Raw genomic sequence first — 23,058 nt, 5'->3', positions numbered from 1 at the left:
TGAGAAGACAAGGTCTGGACAATGTGGTGGATCCTGTAGCACTTTCCAGCCAAATTGAGCAGTTTTGGACAAACGTGTTCAGTAATGTGAAGGCGAGCGTTACTGTAGTGCAATCGGACATCTGAAAAAACATGTCTGTTGGAAAGTTCTTTTCACCAAGCGCGTGACTGAACTTGTTCAATGTGTTATCACAGTTGGTTGTAGCCACAGTACTTGCGGGTGCTCAAAACTGCTCCAGAAGAATGCCTTGGATATCCCAGAACATTGTCAGCAGGACTGTTGGCAGAGTGGGTGACTGAATTTCATGAGAGTTGGAATATCGTCATATCATAGTGGACTGCTTTGTTTCGAAATTGTTGACTTATTACCTGTCACTTTGCCTTCTAGAAAATCACGTCCTTCATCCAAATGGTCCAAAGATAAGATCATTTTGTGTCCGTTATCGTCTGCCAAGCTCTTAGACACACATCACGCACGAGCTTGCAAAAGATTGGTCATGTACAGTATGCGGTGCAGTATCATACGAAATGTTGAACTTCTGTGTCGGTATTCGTAGATGGACTTGTCGGTCATCCGCGGGTTGATGATACGACCATTAGGAAAGAACTCGAAGTGAATTATCTTCTCGTAATTTCACCACACACAAAGCAAGATTTTATGCTCGAAATGGTTCTGTTTGATGACAAAGTTCTGGAAGTTGGCCCTTGCACAACTGTTTTTGTATATTTGGATTTCGGAAACTATTTTGTATAGTTCTTGTATTTATATATAGTTCTTACGTAAGATACCTGTTAGGAAATTCAACTCTTTGTATATTTTTTATTTTTAATTTGAAACAGTTTATCGTGTTTCAAGTTTAAAATAAGGCTTTAGAAAGTAAGAGTTTCTTCTCCTGGGAAAAAGAAATGCCGACTTCTTCAAGTGCCACCACTTCAGTGTTTCTTTGGCAAAACAAAAGAAAACTCATCTTAATGGTCGAGACCTAGAGTCGAAGCTAAAATTTGACAAGTCTTCGTACGTACACCGGAATACGCACCATATTCCTATGCGTAATTATGATAGTCTATAATATGATAATATATGTTACTATTAAAACGAATGTTTTATATTGAGAACAATATTTCTTTTTGTTTCAGCGCACCGTCCAGTTCGAGTATATGCTGATGGAATTTATGACCTTTTCCATCAGGGTCATGCTCGGCAGCTCATGCAGGCCAAGAATATATTTCCCAATGTTTATTTGATTGTCGGTGGTAAGTACCAAGACTCTTATTTTAAACCATATTTTCAGTTTCAAGGTTCGCACCAGACAAATTCCGTGATAGTACTTTTAATGCATAGGCCTAGTCCTGGTCATTTTCCTTCCAAATTGTCCCGCTCAGTTCTTGCTTTTGCGTAAATGCTTCAGTATAAAATGGTCTTTTTGTTTGTATCTGAAACTTCGTTAATATGCAATTAGATAATATAGCGTACAATTATTGTTACGAGTAAAATAAAGTAGTATTGATTTTATGCTCAAGGTCAAGATTGTTCTTGGTATTGTATATGAATAAGATTGCCCTTAACAACACCCAGCAGCATAAAAATAAATATTTCGTGACGTGTTGGCCTAAATTGATTAGCATTCTCTGCTCTCCGTATTATCTTTGTTGCTGATACTGTCTAGATACACACTACATAGAGCACAATGAATGTAAGAGGCTATTATTTTGCTTAAGATAAACACCTGGGTCAAGTTTTCAGACATACACGAGGTTTTTTGTTTTCTTTTCTTAAAAAGAAACTACTTTTAATATAAGGAAGTTTGTAGTCCAGGGTTTCTCAACCTGGTGATCGCGAGCAGAGGTAAAAATGAGAAATATAATTAGGATCTAGTAGCGAATATATATCTTATTGTGACAGACATTTTTCACCCGTGTCAAATACAACAAAACGTATTAACCTACGAGCAGACGCACTTTGGCATAACGTGCAGAAAAGTTAGTATATCGATGTTGTCTTTTTCAATGTCAGTTGTAATCAGTGGCGTACGGTGAAATTTTATTCGGAAGGAGTTTGAGAAATTGTTTTATACTATAGTATTTAGTCAGTGAGTGACTTAAGAGCCTGACATACTAAAAATAATACAAAATTTACCATTTTTATTTTTGCCTGTTTATTCATAAGAAAAAGGAGATAATGAAATGCAACGCACAATCGTAGATAATGTGTTTTTACAACAAAATAAGAACCGTAAGAATTTTCAGTTTTGCCATCCATAGAAATTACAATGTTGCCAGAGTAACATTTCTCTCAAAATCTAAGTTAAGGCAGAGACTAGAGGAACGAACTCAACTGCATTTGATTACGTATCACGTTGTCTTGGAATCCTGCAGCGGATAAAATTTTTAATAGAATATATACTTCTTACTTCAATCATCCCTAAATATACAACGTTCTGCCGGATGTGTACAGTCTGTGACAAAGTTAAATAGTATATTTTATACAGTTTATACATATTTAAAATATTCTCCTTATTTTAGTCGCATACCTTTCAAAAATATAAGTCTTAATTACGAAAAGGTAACCTTTAAACCTTACTAAAATGATTTTTTCTTTACATTTTCTAAGGAAAAGGGAGCAAAGGTTATGACTTACGCAACATTGCCTCTGCTTTAATGTATACGAGGGGCGTCTAATAAGTTATCTACCTAGGAAGGAATGCAGATACGCTCACCTGGTCATCACTGTTTTTCGATGTAGTTCCCATGGAGGCCTTTATAATAATAATCAATGATGGATGCAAAATAGGAACATCCAATAAGTTATCTACGTAGACACGAAGGAATGCAAATAGGCTCACCTGGTCATCACTGTTTTTCTATGTAGTCCCCGTGGAGGCCTTTATAATAATAATCAATGATGGATGCAATAGCCGAACCTCCAATAAATTATCTACCTAGACAGTAAGGAATGTAGATAGGCTCACCTGGTCATTACTGTTTTTCTATGTAGTCCCCATGGAGGCCTTTATAATAATAATCAATGATGGATGCAATAGAGGAACGTCCAATAAATTATCTACCTAGACAGTAAGGAATGTAGATAGGCTCACCTGGTCATTACTGTTTTTCGATGTAGTCCCCATGGAGGCCTTTATAATAATAATCAATGATGGATGCAATAGAGGAACATCCAATAAGTTATCTACGTAGACACGAAGGAATGCGGATAAGCTCACCTGGTCATCACTGTTTTTCGATGTAGTCCCCATGGAGGCCTTTATAATAATAATCAATGATGGATGCAATAGAGGAACATCCAATAAGTTATCTACGTAGACACGAAGGAATGCGGATAAGCTCACCTGGTCATCACTGTTTTTCTATGTAGTCCCCATGGAGGCCTTTATAATAATAATCAATGATGGATGCAATAGAGGAACATCCAATAAGTTATCTACGTAGACACGAAGGAATGCAAATAGGCTCACCTGGTCATCACTGTTTCTCGATGTAGTCCCCATGGAGGCCTTTATAATAATAATCAATGATGGATGCAATAGAGGAACATCCAATAAGTTATCTACCTAGACAGGAAGGAATGCAGATAGGTTCACCTGGTCATCATTGTTTTTCGATGTAGTTCCCATGGAGGCCTTTATAATAATAATCAATGATGGATGCAATAGAGGAACATCCAATAAGTTATCTACGTAGACACGAAGGAATGCAAATAGGCTCACCTGGTCATCACTGTTTTTCTATGTAGTCCCCATGGAGGCCTTTATAATAATAATCAATGATGGATGCAATAGAGGAACATCCAATAAGTTATCTACCTAGACAGGAAGGAATGCAGATAGGTTCACCTGGTCATCATTGTTTTTCGATGTAGTCCCCATGGAGGCCTTTATAATAATAATCAATGATGGATGCAATAGAGGAACATCCAATAAGTTATCTACGTAGACACGAAGGAATGCAAATAGGCTCACCTGGTCATCACTGTTTTTCTATGTAGTCCCCATGGAGGCCTTTATAATAATAATCAATGATGGATGGAATAGAGGAACATCCAATAAGTTATCTACCTAGACAGGAAGGAATGCAGATAGGTTCACCTGGTCATCATTGTTTTTCGATGTAGTTCCCATGGAGGCCTTTATAATAATAATCAATGATGGATGCAATATAGGAACATCCAATAAATTATCTACCTAGACAGGAAGGAATGTAGATAGGCTCACCTGGTCATTACTGTTTTTCGATGTAGTCCCCATGGAGGCCTTTATAATAATAATCAATGATGGATGCAATATAGGAACGTCCAATAAATTATCTACCTAGACAGGAAGGAATGTAGATAGGCTCACCTGGTCATTACTGTTTTTCGATGTAGTCCCCATGGAGGCCTTTATAATAATAATCAATGATGGATGCAATAGAGGAACATCCAATAAGTTATCTACGTAGACACGAAGGAATGCGGATAGGCTCACCTGGTCATCACTGTTTTTCTATGTAGTCCCCATGGAGGCCTTTATAATAATAATCAATGATGGATGCAATAGAGGAACATCCAATAAGTTATCTACGTAGACACGAAGGAATGCGGATAAGCTCACCTGGTTATCACTGTTTTTCGATGTAGTCCCCATGGAGGCCTTTATAATAATAATCAATGATGGATGCAATAGAGGAACATCCAATAAGTTATCTACGTAGACACGAAGGAATGCGGATAGGCTCACCTGGTCATCACTGTTTTTCGATGTAGTCCCCATGGAGGCCTTTATAATAATAATCAATGATGGATGCAATAGAGGAACATCCAATAAGTTATCTACGTAGACACGAAGGAATGCGGATAAGCTCACCTGGTTATCACGGTTTTTCGATGTAGTCCCCATGGAGGCCTTTATAATAATAATCAATGATGGATGCAATAGAGGAACATCCAATAAGTTATCTACGTAGACACGAAGGAATGCGGATAGGCTCACCTGGTTATCACTGTTTTTCGATGTAGTCCCCATGGAGGCCTTTATAATAATAATCAATGATGGATGCAATATAGGAACGTCCAATAAATTATCTACCTAGACACGAAGGAATGTAGATAGGCTCACCTGGTCATTACTGTTTTTCGATGTAGTCCCCATGGAGGCCTTTATAATAATAATCAATGATGGATGCAATAGAGGAACATCCAATAAGTTATCTACGTAGACACGAAGGAATGCGGATAGGCTCACCTGGTCATCACTGTTTTTCTATGTAGTCCCCATGGAGGCCTTTATAATAATAATCAATGATCGATGCAATAGAGGAACATCCAATAAGTTATCTACGTAGACACGAAGGAATGCGGATAGGCTCACCTGGTTATCACTGTTTTTCGATGTAGTCCCCATGGAGGCCTTTATAATAATAATCAATGATGGATGCAATATAGGAACGTCCAATAAATTATCTACCTAGACAGGAAGGAATGTAGATAGGCTCACCTGGTCATTACTGTTTTTCGATGTAGTCCCCATGGAGGCCTTTATCATAATAATCAATGATGGATGTAATAGAGGAACATCCAATAAGTTATCTACGTAGACACGAAGGAATGCGGATAGGCTCACCTGGTCATCACTGTTTTTCTATGTAGTCCCCATGGAGGCCTTTATAATAATAATCAATGATGGATGCAATAGAGGAACATCCAATAAGTTATCTACGTAGACACGAAGGAATGCGGATAGGCTCACCTGGTCATCACTGTTTTTCTATGTAGTCCCCATGGAGGCCTTTATAATAATAATCAATGATGGATGCAATAGAGGAACATCCAATAAGTTATCTACGTAGACACGAAGGAATGCGGATAGGCTCACCTGGTTATCACTGTTTTTCGATGTAGTCCCCATGGAGGCCTTTATAATAATAATCAATGATGGATGCAATATAGGAACGTCCAATAAATTATCTACCTAGACAAAAAGGAATGTAGATAGGCTCACCTGGTCATTACTGTTTTTCGATGTAGTCCCCACGAAGGCCTTTATAATAATAATCAATGATGGTTGCAATAGAGGAACATCCAATAAGTTATCTACGTAGACACGAAGGAATGCGGATAGGCTCACCTGGTCATGACTGTTTTTCGATGTAGTCCCCATGGAGGCCTTTATAATAATAATCAATGATGGATGCAATATAGGAACGTCCAATAAATTATCTACCTAGACAGGAAGGAATGTAGATGGGCTCACCTGGTCATCACTGTTTTTCTATGTAGTCCCCATGGAGGCCTTTATAATAATAATCAATGATGGATGCAATAGAGGAACATCCAATAAGTTATCTACGTAGACACGAAGGAATGCGGATAGGCTCACCTGGTCATCACTGTTTTTCTATGTAGTCCCCATGGAGGCCTTTATAATAATAATCAATGATGGATGCAATAGAGGAACGTCCAATAAATTATCTACCTAGACAGGAAGGAATGTAGATGGGCTCACCTGATTATCACTGTTTTTCTATGTAGTCCCCATGGAGGCCTTTATAATAATAATCAATGATGGATGCAATAGAGGAACATCCAATAAGTTATCTACGTAGACACGAAGGAATGCGGATAGGCTCACCTGGTTATCACTGTTTTTCGATGTAGTCCCCATGGAGGCCTTTATAATAATAATCAATGATGGATGCAATAGAGGAACATCCAATAAGTTATCTACGTAGACACGAAGGAATGCGGATAGGCTCACCTGGTCATCACTGCTTTTCGATGTAGTCCCCATGGAGGCCTTTATAATAATAATCAATGATGGATGCAATAGAGGAACATCCAATAAGTTATCTACGTAGACAGGAAGGAATGCGGATAGGCTCACCTGGTCATCACTGTTTTTCGATGTAGTCCCCATGGAGGCCTTTATAATAATAATCAATGATGGATGCAATAGAGGAACATCCAATAAGTTATCTACGTAGACACGAAGGAATGCGGATAGGCTCACCTGGTTATCACTGTTTTTCGATGTAGTCCCCATGGAGGCCTTTATAATAATAATCAATGATGGATGCAATAGAGGAACATCCAATAAGTTATCTACGTAGACACGAAGGAATGCGGATAGGCTCACCTGGTCATCACTGTTTTTCGATGTAGTCCTCATGGAGGCCTTTATAATAATAATCAATGATGGATGCAATAGAGGAACATCCAATAAGTTATCTACGTAGACACGAAGGAATGCGGATAGGCTCACCTGGTCATCACTGTTTTTCGATGTAGTCCCCATGGAGGCCTTTATAATAATAATCAATGATGGATGCAATAGAGGAACATCCAATAAGTTATCTACGTAGACACGAAGGAATGCGGATAGGCTCACCTGGTCATCACTGTTTTTCTATGTAGTCCCCATGGAGGCCTTTATAATAATAATCAATGATGGATGCAATATAGGAACGTCCAATAAATTATCTACCTAGACAGGAAGGAATGTAGATAGGCTCACCTGGTCATTACTGTTTTTCTATGTAGTCCCCATGGAGGCCTTTATAATAATAATCAATGATGGATGCAATAGAGAAACATCCAATAAGTTATCTACGTAGACACGAAGGAATGCGGATAGGCTCACCTGGTCATCACTGTTTTTCGATGTAGTCCCCATGGAGGCCTTTATAATAATAATCAATGTTGGATGCAATAGAGGAACATCCAATAAGTTATCTACGTAGACACGAAGGAATGCGGATAGGCTCACCTGGTCATCACTGTTTTTCTATGTAGTCCCCATGGAGGCCTTTATAATAATAATCAATGATGGATGCAATAGAGGAACATCCAATAAGTTATCTACGTAGACACGAAGGAATGCGGATAAGCTCACCTGGTTATCACTGTTTTTCGATGTAGTCCCCATGGAGGCCTTTATAATAATAATCAATGATGGATGCAATAGAGGAACATCCAATAAGTTATCTACGTAGACACGAAGGAATGCGGATAGGCTCACCTGGTCATCACTGTTTTTCTATGTAGTTCCCATGGAGGCCTTTATAATAATAATCAATGATGGATGCAATAGAGGAACATCCAATATGTTATCTACGTAGACACGAAGGAATGCGGATAGGCTCACCTGGTCATCACTGTTTTTCTATGTAGTCCCCATGGAGGCCTTTATAATAATAATCAATGATGGATGCAATAGAGGAACATCCAATAAGTTATCTACGTAGACACGAAGGAATGCGGATAGGCTCACCTGGTCATGACTGTTTTTCTATGTAGTCCCCATGGAGGCCTTTATAATAATAATCAGTGATGGATGCAATAGAGGAACATCCAATAAGTTATCTACGTAGACACGAAGGAATGCGGATAGGCTCACCTGGTCATGACTGTTTTTCTATGTAGTCCCCATGGAGGCCTTTATAATAATAATCAATGATGGATGCAATATAGGAACGTCCAATAAATTATCTACCTAGACAGGAAGGAATGTAGATAGGCTCACCTGGTCATTACTGTTTTTCTATGTAGTCCCCATGGAGGCCTTTATAATAATAATCAATGATGGATGCAATAGAGGAACATCCAATAAATTATCTACGTAGACACGAAGGAATGCGGATAGGCTCACCTGGTCATCACTGTTTTTCTATGTAGTCCCCATGGAGGCCTTTATAATAATAATCAATGATGGATGCAATAGAGGAACATCCAATAAGTTATCTACGTAGACACGAAGGAATGCGGATAGGCTCACCTGGTCATCACTGTTTTTCTATGTAGTCCCCATGGAGGACTATAATAATAATCAATGATGGATGCAATAGAGGAACATCCAATAAGTTATCTACGTAGACACGAAGGAATGCGGATAAGCTCACCTGGTTATCACTGTTTTTCGATGTAGTCCCCATGGAGGCCTTTATAATAATAATCAATGATAGATGCAATAGAGGAACATCCAATAAGTTATCTACGTAGACACGAAGGAATGCGGATAGGCTCACCTGGTCATCACTGTTTTTTTATGTAGTCCCCATGGAGGCCTTTATAATAATAATCAATGATGGATGCAATAGAGGAACATCCAATAAGTTATCTACGTAGACACGAAGGAATGCGGATAGGCTCACCTGGTCATCACTGTTTTTCTATGTAGTCCCCATGGAGGCCTTTATAATAATAATCAATGATGGATGCAATAGAGGAACATCCAATAAGTTATCTACGTAGACACGAAGGAATGCGGATAAGCTCACCTGGTCATCACTGTTTTTCTATGTAGTCCCCATGGAGGCCTTTATAATAATAATCAATGATGGATGCAATAGAGGAACATCCAATAAGTTATCTACGTAGACACGAAGGAATGCGGATAGGCTCACCTGGTCATCACTGTTTTTCTATGTAGTCCCCATGGAGGCCTTTATAATAATAATCAATGATGGATGCAATAGAGGAACATCCAATAAGTTATCTACGTAGACACGAAGGAATGCGGATAAGCTCACCTGGTTATCACTGTTTTTCGATGTAGTCCCCATGGAGGCCTTTATAATAATAATCAATGATGGATGCAATAGAGGAACATCCAATAAGTTATCTACGTAGACACGAAGGAATGCGGATAGGCTCACCTGGTCATCACTGTTTTTCTATGTAGTCCCCATGGAGGCCTTTATAGTAATAATCAATGATGGATGCAATAGAGGAACATCCAATAAGTTATCTACGTAGACACGAAGGAATGCGGATAGGCTCACCTGGTCATCACTGTTTTTCGATGTAGTCCCCATGGAGGCCTTTATAATAATAATCAATGATGGATGCAATATAGGAACGTCCAATAAATTATCTACCTAGACAAAAAGGAATGTAGATAGGCTCACCTGGTCATTACTGTTTTTCGATGTAGTCCCCACGAAGGCCTTTATAATAATAATCAATGATGGTTGCAATAGAGGAACATCCAATAAGTTATCTACGTAGACACGAAGGAATGCGGATAGGCTCACCTGGTCATGACTGTTTTTCGATGTAGTCCCCATGGAGGCCTTTATAATAATAATCAATGATGGATGCAATATAGGAACGTCCAATAAATTATCTACCTAGACAGGAAGGAATGTAGATGGGCTCACCTGGTCATCACTGTTTTTCTATGTAGTCCCCATGGAGGCCTTTATAATAATAATCAATGATGGATGCAATAGAGGAACATCCAATAAGTTATCTACGTAGACACGAAGGAATGCGGATAGGCTCACCTGGTCATCACTGTTTTTCTATGTAGTCCCCATGGAGGCCTTTATAATAATAATCAATGATGGATGCAATAGAGGAACGTCCAATAAATTATCTACCTAGACAGGAAGGAATGTAGATGGGCTCACCTGATTATCACTGTTTTTCTATGTAGTCCCCATGGAGGCCTTTATAATAATAATCAATGATGGATGCAATAGAGGAACATCCAATAAGTTATCTACGTAGACACGAAGGAATGCGGATAGGCTCACCTGGTTATCACTGTTTTTCGATGTAGTCCCCATGGAGGCCTTTATAATAATAATCAATGATGGATGCAATAGAGGAACATCCAATAAGTTATCTACGTAGACACGAAGGAATGCGGATAGGCTCACCTGGTCATCACTGCTTTTCGATGTAGTCCCCATGGAGGCCTTTATAATAATAATCAATGATGGATGCAATAGAGGAACATCCAATAAGTTATCTACGTAGACAGGAAGGAATGCGGATAGGCTCACCTGGTCATCACTGTTTTTCGATGTAGTCCCCATGGAGGCCTTTATAATAATAATCAATGATGGATGCAATAGAGGAACATCCAATAAGTTATCTACGTAGACACGAAGGAATGCGGATAGGCTCACCTGGTTATCACTGTTTTTCGATGTAGTCCCCATGGAGGCCTTTATAATAATAATCAATGATGGATGCAATAGAGGAACATCCAATAAGTTATCTACGTAGACACGAAGGAATGCGGATAGGCTCACCTGGTCATCACTGTTTTTCGATGTAGTCCTCATGGAGGCCTTTATAATAATAATCAATGATGGATGCAATAGAGGAACATCCAATAAGTTATCTACGTAGACACGAAGGAATGCGGATAGGCTCACCTGGTCATCACTGTTTTTCGATGTAGTCCCCATGGAGGCCTTTATAATAATAATCAATGATGGATGCAATAGAGGAACATCCAATAAGTTATCTACGTAGACACGAAGGAATGCGGATAGGCTCACCTGGTCATCACTGTTTTTCTATGTAGTCCCCATGGAGGCCTTTATAATAATAATCAATGATGGATGCAATATAGGAACGTCCAATAAATTATCTACCTAGACAGGAAGGAATGTAGATAGGCTCACCTGGTCATTACTGTTTTTCTATGTAGTCCCCATGGAGGCCTTTATAATAATAATCAATGATGGATGCAATAGAGAAACATCCAATAAGTTATCTACGTAGACACGAAGGAATGCGGATAGGCTCACCTGGTCATGACTGTTTTTCGATGTAGTCCCCATGGAGGCCTTTATAATAATAATCAATGTTGGATGCAATAGAGGAACATCCAATAAGTTATCTACGTAGACACGAAGGAATGCGGATAGGCTCACCTGGTCATCACTGTTTTTCTATGTAGTCCCCATGGAGGCCTTTATAATAATAATCAATGATGGATGCAATAGAGGAACATCCAATAAGTTATCTACGTAGACACGAAGGAATGCGGATAAGCTCACCTGGTTATCACTGTTTTTCGATGTAGTCCCCATGGAGGCCTTTATAATAATAATCAATGATGGATGCAATAGAGGAACATCCAATAAGTTATCTACGTAGACACGAAGGAATGCGGATAGGCTCACCTGGTCATCACTGTTTTTCTATGTAGTTCCCATGGAGGCCTTTATAATAATAATCAATGATGGATGCAATAGAGGAACATCCAATATGTTATCTACGTAGACACGAAGGAATGCGGATAGGCTCACCTGGTCATCACTGTTTTTCTATGTAGTCCCCATGGAGGCCTTTATAATAATAATCAATGATGGATGCAATAGAGGAACATCCAATAAGTTATCTACGTAGACACGAAGGAATGCGGATAGGCTCACCTGGTCATGACTGTTTTTCTATGTAGTCCCCATGGAGGCCTTTATAATAATAATCAGTGATGGATGCAATAGAGGAACATCCAATAAGTTATCTACGTAGACACGAAGGAATGCGGATAGGCTCACCTGGTCATGACTGTTTTTCTATGTAGTCCCCATGGAGGCCTTTATAATAATAATCAATGATGGATGCAATATAGGAACGTCCAATAAATTATCTACCTAGACAGGAAGGAATGTAGATAGGCTCACCTGGTCATTACTGTTTTTCTATGTAGTCCCCATGGAGGCCTTTATAATAATAATCAATGATGGATGCAATAGAGGAACATCCAATAAATTATCTACGTAGACACGAAGGAATGCGGATAGGCTCACCTGGTCATCACTGTTTTTCTATGTAGTCCCCATGGAGGCCTTTATAATAATAATCAATGATGGATGCAATAGAGGAACATCCAATAAGTTATCTACGTAGACACGAAGGAATGCGGATAGGCTCACCTGGTCATCACTGTTTTTCTATGTAGTCCCCATGGAGGACTATAATAATAATCAATGATGGATGCAATAGAGGAACATCCAATAAGTTATCTACGTAGACACGAAGGAATGCGGATAAGCTCACCTGGTTATCACTGTTTTTCGATGTAGTCCCCATGGAGGCCTTTATAATAATAATCAATGATAGATGCAATAGAGGAACATCCAATAAGTTATCTACGTAGACACGAAGGAATGCGGATAGGCTCACCTGGTCATCACTGTTTTTCTATGTAGTCCCCATGGAGGCCTTTATAATAATAATCAATGATGGATGCAATAGAGGAACATCCAATAAGTTATCTACGTAGACACGAAGGAATGCGGATAGGCTCACCTGGTCATCACTGTTTTTCTATGTAGTCCCCATGGAGGCCTTTATAATAATAATCAATGATGGATGCAATAGAGGAACATCCAATAAGTTATCTACGTAGACACGAAGGAATGCGGATAAGCTCACCTGGTCATCACTGTTTTTCTATGTAGTCCCCATGGAGGCCTTTATAATAATAATCAATGATGGATGCAATAGAGGAACATCCAATAAGTTATCTACGTAGACACGAAGGAATGCGGATAGGCTCACCTGGTCATCACTGTTTTTCTATGTAGTCCCCATGGAGGCCTTTATAATAATAATCAATGATGGATGCAATAGAGGAACATCCAATAAGTTATCTACGTAGACACGAAGGAATGCGGATAAGCTCACCTGGTTATCACTGTTTTTCTATGTAGTCCCCATGGAGGCCTTTATAATAATAATCAATGATGGATGCAATAGAGGAACATCCAATAAGTTATCTACGTAGACACGAAGGAATGCGGATAGGCTCACCTGGTCATCACTGTTTTTCTATGTAGTCCCCATGGAGGCCTTTATAATAATAATCAATGATGGATGCAATAGAGGAACATCCAATAAGTTATCTACGTAGACACGAAGGAATGCGGATAGGCTCACCTGGTCATCACTGTTTTTCTATGTAGTCCCCATGGAGGCCTTTATAATAATAATCAATGATGGATGCAATAGAGGAACATCCAATAAGTTATCTACGTAGACACGAAGGAATGCGGATAAGCTCACCTGGTTATCACTGTTTTTCTATGTAGTCCCCATGGAGGCCTTTATAATAATAATCAATGATGGATGCAATAGAGGAACATCCAATAAGTTATCTACGTAGACACGAAGGAATGCGGATAAGCTCACCTGGTCATCACTGTTTTTCGATGTAGTCCCCATGGAGGCCTTTATAATAATAATCAATGATGGATGCAATAGAGGAACATCCAATAAGTTATCTACGTAGACACGAAGGAATGCGAATAGGCTCACCTGGTCATCACTGTTTTTCTATGTAGTCCCCATGGAGGCCTTTATAATAATAATCAATGATGGATGCAATGGAGGAACATCCAATAAGTTATCTACGTAGACACGAAGGAATGCGGATAAGCTCACCTGGTCATCACTGTTTTTCGATGTAGTCCCCATGGAGGCCTTTATAATAATAATCAATGATGGATGCAATAGAGGAACATCCAATAAGTTATCTACGTAGACACGAAGGAATGCGGATAGGCTCACCTGGTCATCACTGTTTTTCTATGTAGTCCCCATGGAGGCCTTTATAATAATAATCAATGATGGATGCAATAGAGGAACATCCAATAAGTTATCTACGTAGACACGAAGGAATGCGGATAAGCTCACCTGGTTATCACTGTTTTTCGATGTAGTCCCCATGGAGGCCTTTATAATAATAATCAATGATGGATGCAATAGAGGAACATCCAATAAGTTATCTACGTAGACACGAAGGAATGCGGATAGGCTCACCTGGTTATCACTGTTTTTCGATGTAGTCCCCATGGAGGCCTTTATAATAATAATCAATGATGGATGCAATAGAGGAACATCCAATAAGTTATCTACGTAGACACGAAGGAATGCAAATAGGCTCACCTGGTCTTCACTGTTTTTCTATGTAGTCCCCGTGGAGGCCTTTATAATAATAATCAATGATGGATGCAATATAGGATCGTCCAATAAATTATCTACCTAGACAGGAAGGAATGTAGATAGGCTCACCTGGTCATTACTGTTTTTCTATGTAGTCCCCATGGAGGCCTTTATAATAATAATCAATGATGGATGCAATAGAGAAACATCCAATAAGTTATCTACGTAGACACGAAGGAATGCGGATAGGCTCACCTGGTCATCACTGTTTTTCTATGTAGTCCCCATGGAGGCCTTTATAATAATAATCAATGATGGATGCAATAGAGGAACATCCAATAAGTTATCTACGTAGACACGAAGGAATGCGGATAGGCTCACCTGGTCATCACTGTTTTTCGATGTAGTCCCCATGGAGGCCTTTATAATAATAATCAATGATGGATGCAATATAGGAACGTCCAATAAATTATCTACCTAGACAGGAAGGAATGTAGATAGGCTCACCTGGTCATTACTGTTTTTCGATGTAGTCCCCATGGAGGCCTTTATAATAATAATCAATGATGGATGCAATAGAGAAACATCCAATAAGTTATCTACGTAGACACGAAGGAATGCGGATAAGCTCACCTGGTCATCACTTTTTTTCTATGTAGTCCCCATGGAGGCCTTTATAATAATAATCAATGATGGATGCAATAGAGGAACATCCAATAAGTTATCTACGTAGACACGAAGGAATGCGGATAGGCTCACCTGGTCATCACTGTTTTTCTATGTAGTCCCCATGGAGGCCTTTATAATAATAATCAATGATGGATGCAATAGAGAAACATCCAATAAGTTATCTACGTAGACACGAAGGAATGCGGATAGGCTCACCTGGTTATCACTGTTTTTCTATGTAGTCCCCATGGAGGCCTTTATAATAATAATCAATGATGGATGCAATAGAGAAACATCCAATAAGTTATCTACGTAGACACGAAGGAATGCGGATAGGCTCACCTGGTCATCACTGTTTTTCTATGTAGTCCCCATGGAGGCCTTTATAATAATAATCAATGATGGATGCAATAGAGGAACATCCAATAAGTTATCTACGTAGACACGAAGGAATGCGGATAGGCTCACCTGGTCATCACTGTTTTTCTATGTAGTCCCCATGGAGGCCTTTATAATAATAATCAATGATGGATGCAATAGAGAAACATCCAATAAGTTATCTACGTAGACACGAAGGAATGCGGATAAGCTCACCTGGTTATCACTGTTTTTCTATGTAGTCCCCATGGAGGCCTTTATAATAATAATCAATGATGGATGCAATAGAGGAACATCCAATAAGTTATCTACGTAGACACGAAGGAATGCGGATAGGCTCACCTGGTCATCACTGTTTTTCTATGTAGTCCCCATGGAGGCCTTTATAATAATAATCAATGATGGATGCAATAGAGAAACATCCAATAAGTTATCTACGTAGACACGAAGGAATGCGGATAAGCTCACCTGGTTATCACTGTTTTTCTATGTAGTCCCCATGGAGGCCTTTATAATAATAATCAATGATGGATGCAATAGAGAAACATCCAATAAGTTATCTACGTAGACACGAAGGAATGCGGATAAGCTCACCTGGTTATCACTGTTTTTCTATGTAGTCCCCATGGAGGCCTTTATAATAATAATCAATGATGGATGCAATATAGGAACGTCCAATAAATTATCGACCTAGACAGGAAGGAATGTAGATAGGCTCACCTGGTCATTACTGTTTTTCGATGTAGTCCCCATGGAGGCCTTTATAATAATAATCAATGATGGATGCAATAGAGAAACATCCAATAAGTTATCTACGTAGACACGAAGGAATGCGGATAGGCTCACCTGGTCATCACTGTTTTTCTATGTAGTCCCCATGGAGGCCTTTATAATAATAATCAATGATGGATGCAATAGAGGAACATCCAATAAGTTATCTACGTAGACACGAAGGAATGCGGATAGGCTCACCTGGTCATCACTGTTTTTCTATGTAGTCCCCATGGAGGCCTTTATAATAATAATCAATGATGGATGCAATAGAGAAACATCCAATAAGTTATCTACGTAGACACGAAGGAATGCGGATAAGCTCACCTGGTTATCACTGTTTTTCTATGTAGTCCCCATGGAGGCCTTTATAATAATAATCAATGATGGATGCAATAGAGAAACATGCAATAAGTTATCTACGTAGACACGAAGGAATGCGGATAGGCTCACCTGGTCATCACTGTTTTTCTATGTAGTCCCCATGGAGGCCTTTATAATAATAATCAATGATGGATGCAATAGAGGAACATCCAATAAGTTATCTACGTAGACACGAAGGAATGCGGATAGGCTCACCTGGTCATCACTGTTTTTCGATGTAGTCCCCATGGAGGCCTTTATAATAATAATCAATGTTGGATGCAATAGAGGAACATCCAATAAGTTATCTACGTAGACACGAAGGAATGCGGATAGGCTCACCTGGTTATCACTGTTTTTCGATGTAGTCCCCATGGAGGCCTTTATAATAATAATCAATGATGGATGCAATATAGGAACGTTCAATAAATTATCTACCTAGACAGGAAGGAATGTAGATGGGCTCACCTGGTCATCACTGTTTTTCGGTGTAGTCCCCATGGAGGCCTTTATAATAGTAATCAATGATGGATGCAATAGAGGAACGTTCAATGAATTATCTACCTAGACAGGAAGGAATGTAGATGGGCTCACCTGGTCATCACTGTTTTTCGATGTAGTCCCCATGGAGGCCTTTATAATAATAATCAATGATGGATGGAATAGAGAAACATCCAATAAGTTATCTACCTAGACAGGAAAGAATGCGGATAGGCTCACCTGGTCATCACTGTTTTTCGATGTAGTCCCCATGGAGGCCTTTATAATAATAATCAATGATGGATGCAATAGAGGAACATCCAATAAGTTATCTACGTAGACACGAAGGAATGCGGATAGGCTCACCTGGTCATCACTGTTTTTCGATGTAGTCCCCATGGAGGCCTTTATAATAATAATCAATGATGGATGCAATATAGGAACGTCCAATAAATTATCTACCTAGACAGGAAGGAATGTAGATAGGCTCACCTGGTCATCACTGTTTTTCTATGTAGTCCCCATGGAGGCCTTTATAATAATAATCAATGATGGATGCAATATAGGAACGTCCAATAAATTATCTACGTAGACAGGAAGGAATGCGGATAGGTTCACCTGGTCATCACTGTTTTTCGATGTAGTCCCCATGGAGGTTTTTGCACTCGACATTTTGTGGAGAGCAAAGAAATCCCAGATAAAAGCATAGTCTTCGTCATGTCCTGCAAACCATGATCTTCCCCTGAGAAGGATGTGTGCGGAACTTCTTCGAAGGCGGGAAATCGTGGTGCTTCCACTGTACGGACTCTTACTTCCTCTCAGGATCCCAAGATGGATCCAGGTTTCGTCCCCTTTCACTAGTTGAGCCAGGAATTTTTCCTGGTCCTCCTGAAAGAAGTCTTGAGAGAGCTGCATCCGTAAACAAACACTCTTCTCACGGACACTGCGTTGCTCCGACTGACTTCAAATTGCGTAGCGGGGTCCCCCAGTAGCCTTGGCTGCGTATCAGGCGTCATTATGCTTCGTCCCTCCCTTCCTGTCTAGGTAGATAATGTATTCGACGCCCCTCTATAATGAATAAATCACGTTATGCAGTTTTGGCAAACTGGGAAAATACTACTTCAGCTCATTATATTCCGCCGGTAACTTCCCAGCCTCTTCAGTAATAAAGTTTCTTTTAGCTGAAGTGATCGATCAGGTTTAGTAATCATTATTTGTTATATTTCCATACAGTTGGATAAAATGTTTGTTTGCACTGCACCAATACGTTAATTCTGTGTGAATAATTAACTCTCTATGGTCTCGTTCTACTTTGATTTCTACAGTTCAAAATCAAAAGATTTAGTTATGGGATAATGTAAAGTATCTTGCTAGAACTCTATATATTTCCTAAGTTCAATAACAGCGATATATATGTACTTAAAGTCCCGAAATAAATGCCTGAATACTTGTAAGAATGTATTTGTGGTTTACGAAGTATTCAGTTCTGAAGTGACAATCTGGAAATGGTATAAAACGTGATCTATAATATTCTACTTGATGAGATACGTTACTGTTTTTCCTGTTACACCGGCGAGAAGAATTTTTTTTTTTTCTCAATATTGATTCCAGTTGAAATGGCAAGGCTCATGGCTTCTTCAAAGCAGGATTTGAATTTAGTATCTGTATTGAAAAACCAATATTTTAGTACCATTAAAATACGAGGGTGGGTCAAATATAAACGAACCTTGTGTTGAAACAAAATATAAAGGGTGCCCCAAAAGTACGTATACACCCATGCATTGATCAAGTATGAGTTTATGAGTTATTAGCTTATGAGTTTATTTGCTTCGGCTGTTTCGAGCTTAGGATATAAGTAAGAAGGCTTTAAGAACAAATAATAAAGACACTGATGAATAACAATAAGAAATAAAATGAAATACAGTGAGCTGATCAGTACGGGATTGTATACCTACTTTTGGGCTACCCTGTATGTTGTAGGAAACAGAGATACTGCCGCAACTTATTTTTCTACGTAGTCTCCGCCTTTACGGATACATTTTCCCCAACGTTTTCGTAGGTTTTTGGTGCCGTTCTCGTAGAATGAAGCTGGGCGGGTAGCCAATCAGTTGCGCACGAAGGTTTCGCCTTCATCGTTGGTCGCAAATCGCTCGCCCCCAAGTGCTTCTTTGAGGGATCCAAATAAGTGAAAATCACATGGCGATAACTGGGCTGTATGGTGGATTCGGAAGCGTTTCCCAATGCATTGCCACCAGTTTCTGCTGCGTGTGGAGTCTGGCGTTGTCGTGGAGGACCTATACTTGGCGGATGGGACAGCCTCGTCTTTTGCGTCGATACTGCAGCTTAACTTCTTCCAAGAGGCCTCAGTAGTAGGTTGCGTTGATGATTGGACGTTCGTGTAAGAAATCCACCAATAGGACCTCCCTCCAGTCCCGAATCACCGTGGCCAACACCTTTCCCGCAGACAACCGAACTTTGACTTTCACGGGGTTTCCTTTGTTTTTCTCTGTCACTCTATGGTGGGACGCTGGGGTGTAATGATGCACCCATGTCTCGTCACAGTTAATGATGCGATGCAAAAATGGCAAAACGAGTGTGAGGTACTCAAGCAATGCGAACACGTTCAGCTTTTTGATCATCATTCAGCAGTTTGCGAACCCACCTAGATGTGATTTTGCAGAGGCCCAACTGCTTTGCGATGATTGGTTCGACACTTCCATAGATCACACTAAGTTCTGCCGCAATCTGACGCACAGTGACGCATTGATTCCGTTCGATAAGCTCACGAACACGTGCCATGTTGTGATTAGTCACAGTGGTGCGAGGACGATGGAAGTGAACTTCATTTGCAACACGTTCACGACCTTGCTTGAATTTGAATTCGTTGCACCACACCTTTACTCTTGTCCACGAAAGGGTATCATTCACGAACTGGGCTGCAGTCTGCAGTAAATTTCGGCCGGTTTGACGTTTTCCTCGGTGAGGAATGGGATAATTATGCCTTGCGCAACAGACACTGGCACACTCTTTTCTCTCATCGTGAGGGCTACTAAACGAAGCATGCGACAAGCGGCTGTTCTGGTTTTTGACTCTCTGCAGCCCCATCTACCGATCACACCTGCCCAATCACACTCAGCTACCCGTTCCGACACTTAGCCAATCAAGGCTCGTTTATATTTGATTCACCTACGTATCATTACCGGATTCTTCCTTTTTCCTAAGCTCAAATCTATCCTTAAGGGGGAGCGTTTTGAGGATGTTGCATCGATTCAAGTGAATGTGACTGTAGTGCTGAACAGCATTCCATTATATGACTCTCCTGGAGCGTTCCAAAGCACCAACAATCGTTCCCACGACTGTGTGGCGAGGAAAGGGATGTATATAAAAAAAAAGTTAATGTTGTAAAAACTTTCTGGCCATCGTTGAGTATTTTGTTTCGAGGTACTCGTGGAGCTTATTGAACGTTCATTATCACTATTTTATTTCTGTTTTAGTGGAGCTCATATACGCACTAATATCCTGAATTTATCAGTAAGAACATATATAGTAATAACTAAATATGTCGTGAGGTGTTAGTGTTCGATTTGAAAGCTCTGGGGGAGTGTAAAAACCACAAATTTTGTCTCAATGTGTAAGTGTCGTGGAATACATTTTGATAATTTTAAGTATTATTTTGTTATGAAAGAGATGAAGTTGTTATTATTTATTTATTTATTTAAATTTCAGTTTGTAGTGATGAAATGACTCACAAAAACAAAGGCCGGACTGTGATGAACGACGACGAGAGATATGAAGCAGTACGCCACTGTCGTTATGTTGACGAAGTAGTTCGTGATGCTCCATGGTCATTGGATGATCAGTTCCTCAATTATCATAAGGTAAGAGTAATTCCTCAGCAACCAACATCAACATTTTTAAGCAGTCAAGACGCCCAAGGACTACAGAACCCTATTCTACAAGTCAAAATAAAGCGAAAAATAGCTTGTCTATGATTGTGTGCCTTTCGGGTCCTCGTTTGAAGACGCGAATTGCGCTATGTGACAACTTTACGGAAGAACTATAGAGTAGATTTACCACTCCATCATACAATTACATCGATTCTTTCAAAACAGCAGGTATAGTCGATAGACGTTGACCTAGCACCACCTATTAGCCTAACAATCGATATAGCTGTTGGATGGATTCGTATAGCAATATTTATGGTTTCAAGTTAATCTACGACGTTGCCACATAGTGATTTTATTTATTTATTTATTTCGGAAAAACAACAGGCAAATTCCTAATTACAGTTTTCCCGTATTGTAAAGTGTATTTTATACACTTTAAAATACACATATAATAACATACTAATATAACCTCAATTCTATCGTAATACACTCTAAAATACACATATAATAAAATAATAATATGAAAGCAAAATATACGTTAAAATACAGATAGCACGATATACAGGATACAACAAATTTATGTAGAATGAAAATTTTGTAACTAAAAATTTCTATATCTGGGTGTTCTTGTGACATCTTATTATACAATATACACATTTTTCTGACAGGCGATACATCTAATGCATTAGTCCTTTGCGCAGCAGCTGACAGACGTCCTGGAGGGTATACCATCATATAATATTTTGGCTTTATTTTGTCGTACAGAATAGTGCTGTGTTGTCCATAGGTGCCATCTGTAGAACGTCTGATATTACTACGGGTCTAGGTCAAAACCCCCACAGCCAAAACCCCCCACACTCAAGAAATGTCAAAACACCCACACAAACAGTCATAACCCCCACACAAATGGACAAATCTCCCAAACGCACGAACGGTCAAAACCCCCACAGCCAAAACCCCCACACTCAAGAAATGTCAAAACGCCCACACAATCGGTCATAACCCCCACACAAATGGACAAAAGAGCCACACATAGCAACGGTCATAATCCCCACATAAATGGACAAAACTCCCACAAAATCGGACAAATCCCCCACACTCTGAAATGATCGTCATTTCACGTCTTTGTTGCGGCTCTTTATGACGCCCAAGAAGAATAGTTGCAACATCAGTTTAAGTGGAATAAAAAATGTTATTAAAAAGTACAAGGGCAATACATGAGTATGGGGGTTTTGTCAATTTGTGTGGCAGTTGTGACTATTTCTGCATGTGGGAGTTTTGTCCATTTGTGTGGGGGTTTTGTCCATTTATGTGGGGATTGTGACCGTTGCTATATGTGGCTGTTTTGTCCATTTGTGTGGGAGTTATGACCGTTGGAGGTTATGACCGACTACCAGTGTGGGGGTTTTGGCTGTGGGGGTTTTGACCGTTCGTGCGTTTGGGAGATTTGTCCATTTGTGTGGGGGTTATGACCGTTTGTGTGGGGGTTTTGGCTGTGGGGGTTTTGACCGGTTCCCATTACTACCACAGTTTCTCTCTTCAGAATAATTCTTTTCTTGTTCGTCCGGAAAAACCTTCTTTACGACCTTTTCACAATAGTGTAAAACGTTAATGATTTAGCAGTAATGGCGGAAAAGAGAGAGAGAGAGAAGCTGTACCTTAGTCGAAGTATGTGTGAATTAAATATATATTGTGTTATGCTTTAGAGTAAAACAAGATTATAGTTACTTGCTGTAGTTGCAATGGGAGTTTATCGTTCTTTTGAGCACCGAGGCTATACGATACGCAGATCTACAATTTAAGAAGAGGATCCGCGTCATCGTAACACATT

The 23,058-nt window shown here is 39.6% G+C and overlaps 1 protein-coding gene across 3 annotated transcripts in view; it reads left to right on the top strand.

The window, feature by feature from the left end:
- The window catches only part of LOC145693708 (choline-phosphate cytidylyltransferase A-like), a 210,482-nt gene that overhangs the window by 168,042 nt on the left and 19,382 nt on the right, over window positions 1-23,058 (top strand). For all 3 annotated transcript variants that reach the window (XM_081769987.1, XM_081769988.1, XM_081769989.1), the window contains 2 exons: window positions 1,137-1,253; window positions 21,067-21,218. In XM_081769987.1, the coding sequence (XP_081626113.1) occupies window positions 1,137-1,253; window positions 21,067-21,218 (269 nt within the window). The remainder of the gene's footprint in view (window positions 1-1,136; window positions 1,254-21,066; window positions 21,219-23,058) is intronic.

The sequence above is a fragment of the Thermobia domestica genome, chromosome 8, assembly GCF_964235325.1.
Source record: "Thermobia domestica chromosome 8, izTheDome1.hap1.1, whole genome shotgun sequence".
Taxonomy (NCBI): domain Eukaryota; kingdom Metazoa; phylum Arthropoda; class Insecta; order Zygentoma; family Lepismatidae; genus Thermobia; species Thermobia domestica.
Note: the sequence above shows the minus strand (reverse complement) of the source record. Positions and strands in the feature narration are given on the sequence as shown.